At 45.2% G+C, this 4,447-nt stretch overlaps 1 protein-coding gene across 4 annotated transcripts in view; it reads right to left on the reverse strand.

Annotated features, from left to right (window-relative positions):
- The window catches only part of CNTRL (centriolin), a 29,253-nt gene extending 26,303 nt beyond the window's left edge, over positions 1-2,950 (reverse strand). For 3 of the 4 annotated variants that reach the window (XM_062011484.1, XM_062011485.1, XM_062011486.1), the window contains exons 1-4: positions 2,716-2,950; positions 1,245-1,503; positions 690-823; positions 90-220 (exon numbers count right to left, since the gene is read on the reverse strand). In XM_062011484.1, coding sequence (XP_061867468.1) covers positions 90-220; positions 690-823; positions 1,245-1,461 — 482 coding nt within the window. In that variant the 5' untranslated portion in view covers positions 1,462-1,503; positions 2,716-2,950. Of the gene's footprint in view, positions 1-89; positions 221-689; positions 824-1,244; positions 1,504-2,715 lie in introns of those variants that run through there. The other variant, XM_062011487.1, reaches the window with a different exon arrangement.
- Positions 2,951-4,447: the final 1,497 nt, after the last annotated feature.

Raw genomic sequence — 4,447 nt, forward strand, 5'->3', positions numbered from 1 at the left:
GGGAACTGACCTGCACTGTTCATACCTGTGAGGGAACTCAAGATTAGCTTTATTGCATCTGGGCTTAGCAGAACATTACTTGTGCTCACCTGATTTTGTTGCAAGACAAATTGAGTTCACGCAACTTCATCAGTTTATCCAGCTTCTCAATCTTCTCTATTTGGTTTTTACTAAGATTTAGTGTCTCTAGTTTACAGCACTTTTCCAAGTGTTCTATGTACTAGAGAAAAAGAAGCTATTATTTTCCTTTTTTTCTTAAGACAAAAGCAGATTTCTGTTTTTAACAACCATTTAAAACCACAAAGCATTCTAATGTCTTATTAACCACAGTTTCACTCTTGCATCCTAAACCCCTGCTTTAGGTACAGTCTTCTGCAGAACTGGAAGAGGAAAACTAGATTTGAAGCTTACAGTGGACCAGTCTCATCTACACAACAGAGAACTCATCATTAAACAAACCCAAAGCTAAAGAATTACACAAAAAGATGGCACTCAGCTTCATTCTAACTCATCCAATTTTTCCCTCAGTGAGTCTCCACTGACTTCTTTTTTTAAACAGAAGCTACTTTGTAGAAGCAGGCTGACCCAATTAGAATGTAATTGTTTACATCCACTTAAAAATAGACCTTTACTAAAAAACCCCAAATGATTTAAAACTGTTTCATTACCAGTTATTAAAAATAACTTACCTTAAATTTCTTGCCCCCATCCTTTAGGGAAGAAAGATTCAGAGAGCTTATATATGCCAAATTTTCCTGTTTTGACAGACTTTTAATAAGGGGTTCAGTAATGTACCTAACTCCTGGACTAACAGCATTTTCATCTGAAATCAAACAGAGAAACCACCTTCAATAGAGAAAGGTTTGGTGATTTTTATATTAGTCTTTTACTTGAAAACATTGATAATTATTGCCCCTCCCCCTGCCAGGGCTCATTAGAACCAGCACAGCACAGGCATTGACAGGAAATGGTGTGTTCCAGTCAGTGGTTCAGCCTTTTGAAAAGGCACAACCTGCATCTCCTCTTGCCAGTCTTCCCCCGGCACAGGATCTAAGGAGTAGAAGTCTCAGTATCCTACAGAGCTTTCATTAATATCATTTCCACATTTGAGTACCAAAAGATGAAAGCAATTTTTGCAGGGTTCTTCCCAACAGATCATACATCTTCAGTCATACACCTCACAGAACACTGGCTTTTTGTGCTTTTCACGTGGACTTTTATAGAAGCAGTTATTTATACAATACCTTTATGAAACTTAGGCTCAAAAGCAGCTTCTACATTTTCTGCTGTAGTATCAAGTTGTTGGTGCCTCTGCTCTATGTCTTTGCATGGAGATGTCTGTTGGCTAAGAGGAGATGGCGATCTGGTACTTGAACTGACAGAAGACATGGGACTGGGTGTCCGAGAAGCTGACATCTGTGTTTTTCTACATAGTGCTTTTATTCCTGAGCCTCTCTTCATGGCCAAAGCCACAGAACGTCATATGACCAATACCTGGAAGAACTGAAATAAACATCAGTTGGTACGTAAGTCTAAAATCAGCTTGTACACCAACAAAGGTGCTACAGAAGCATGTTTTTCAGGGATATTACGTGCTTGAGGTCTCAGTATCTATGTGCCTCAGAACATTATTTATCATTTCAGATGATACAGTTTGGGATACCACAGAGGTGATATCTGAAAAACTATCTTGAGACAACTTTAGCATAATAAATACCATAAAAGCAATAAATCAGAAAATATTTCCAGCAAGGATATGACACCAAAGCTCCACATCTAAGCCAATTCTCCCAGGGGTGATAGCTTCCAGTTTTCATGGGCTAACACAGAGAATGTCAACAGAGAATGTTAACAGAAACTTCCATCAGGGATGAATATATTTCCCCATGGGTAAGTGTAGACAGTCCTGTACACATTCTGTGTGTGAAAGCCCTCGCAGCATCCATCTGCAAGGGACAGGCTTTTACTAAGCCCTCACCCCAGTAAACACAAAGCACGTTGTAAGGTATTGTCTAAGGATGCTTTCAAGGGAACTTTGAGCTACATTTGCTTCATTAAAACTGGTTTTTTTTCGCCCTGAATCTTCAGAAAGAAAGGAGGAACCACTCCTGTCAATACTTGGAGGCACAACCCATTCAGGGCCCGAGTGAGACTGGAAGGGCAGGAGAGATGATGGTGAGCTTGTGGAAAAGCAACATTGGGAAGCATCTTCATGCTTTAAGGAGAGCAGTTAGACATTTTCATGCTGTTTCTTGAGAACAGATTGTGCTTTTGCAATGGAAACCGGGACAAAATCCTCACGTTAGAAGAGGCGGGGAAGGCGGGGAGCGTTGAGCCGGCCACCTGCTTCCCTGTGGCCCGGCTGTACCCCGCGCCCCGGCGGGCAGCACACGGGCCCTCGCTGCTTCCAGCCCCGCTTCCCCCCGTACCCGCTCCCCGGTTACCGGCCGCGCAGCCGGTTAACGGCCGCTCCACGCGCGGGCGCCACGGCCCAGCCGCCGGCCTCTCCGCGCCCTCCCGCCACGGCCGGCCCGCACCTGACAGGATGGCGACCTCGGGCTGAGCCCCGGGCAGAGCTCGCCTCCGCGGGGCCGTGCCGCGGGGCAGCGCCGTGCCCCCAGCCCGCAGCGCGGCGTCTGGGGTGCGGCGGTGCTCGCTGAAGGGGGATCCCGGTCCCGGCCGGGGGCGGCTGCCCTCAGGCCTCGCTTTGATTACCTGCGTTGACATGGTAACGCCGTTTCACCGCATCCCGCTTGCCGCCAGGGCCGGAGCGTGCCAAGCGACCTCCGGGGCGACTCCAAACGAAGGCAGCGGCTCTCAACACACCCCTCTCCCGCGTCCCTTCGTCCGCCGATCGTTCGTCGTCTCCCCCAAGCCGCCAAGCCCGAGGGGCTGCGTCTCCTTTAAGAGCCCGGCGTGACGCACCGAGCCGCCGCCATTTTGTGCGGTTGTCGGCCGGGGACGGCTGCGCGGGCGGGGTCTGGCGAGGCCGCTGCGGCGCGCGTGGTGCTGCTGAGGGACGGGTTTCCCTCAGGGCTGTTCCCCTCTGCTCTGCCTTCTCCTCGGCTGTGAAAGGATAGAGTCTGGACGTTTCGTTTTAACTGAAGCCCAAGTCGCTGTATAAATAAAGCCTGCAGTGGTGGTAGTTGTTTTTTCTTCCGTTGTTTCGGTTTATGAGGGGTTTTTTGGTGTCTGCCTGTGCTTTACGTCTCTGTACATATCACGTACTACCACGTGCCTCTAAAATTCGATGTAAATGGGTATATAGCGTTGGAAAGATCACGTTTGATGGCGATGAACTCAACGCAGTAGGTCGGAGTTGCCGCCATTTTCACTGAGGCGCTTGAGGGCCCTGTGCTGCGTTGGTCGGGAAGCTGCTCGACTAGGTGGGGTACAGAAATCCACAGCCTGCCTCTGAAAAAGAATATAGGGAAGAAAGGCAATCAAATTCTAAAACCATTTCAGTACATTGTTAGACTTTTAAAGTGTTTCCCAGTGTTCTTCACCGTTCCTCAGTGTTTACGTACCACCTATGTAAATGAACCGCATGAATTCTCTTTGTTTGGTATTTAGCAATAATTATTTTGGCCATTATTTTTAATAATACTAAAAACTTCAGGTTTTTAAAGATTTTATTCTATGTATTGTTGCTGCTCTTGTAGGTTATTACATCCACGGAGAAGCCAGATTTGTCCTTCTTGTGATTTAATTTCATATTGATCCAAAACCAGTTCTGTAAATGTCTTTCCCGTAAAGTTTGGCTACGATATTTGTTTAAACTTCCGAGGTCTTGCACAACTTTAGTTACATAAACTCATCTCTTGAGGTTCTCTGCTTAGATACCAAGCATGTGAAGATTTAGTCTCTAGTTTTTGTTTCCAAATGCTCTTTAAAAGAGTCTGTGTTGTAGATGTATTGTGCTTTAGTAGTTTCATATTGCTATTTAATTTGTGATGGAAGTACTCAGAAAGCTGGTGTAATCAGGAATACGAATGACTAAGAGAAATTTGCAAGAGCTATTTCAAGACAAAATCCAGAACCTTCTGGTCAAAACATACCAACACATTGTATTTGATATAATTCAAATGCTTTTTTTTCCTCCTTCAGACACAAATTTAAAATCACTTTGATTTAAATCAGGAGTTATTTTCTGGAGGACAAAATGAATGTAATTTTTTTGGAGGGGTGTTTTTTTGCTACCTCTGGAGTTTATTATTCTGATGTAGCTATGAAACAAAGTCAGGACTGACACAGGACAGCTCTGGGCACACTCAATAAATGGAAATCCTGAACTAAATCCTGAGCTTAGCTGTTCTGGCTTTCTTGGGATGCAGCAATAACAATCAGGGAAAACACAATCTGCAATTAATTATTAACTGGGAGTGGATTGAGTTGTGGTATTTCTGTTCATCTGCAGCAGAAACCAAACACAGCTGAGTCTAGTATC

This window comes from Colius striatus, chromosome 19, assembly GCF_028858725.1.
Source record: "Colius striatus isolate bColStr4 chromosome 19, bColStr4.1.hap1, whole genome shotgun sequence".
Classification (NCBI taxonomy): Eukaryota; Metazoa; Chordata; class Aves; order Coliiformes; family Coliidae; genus Colius; species Colius striatus.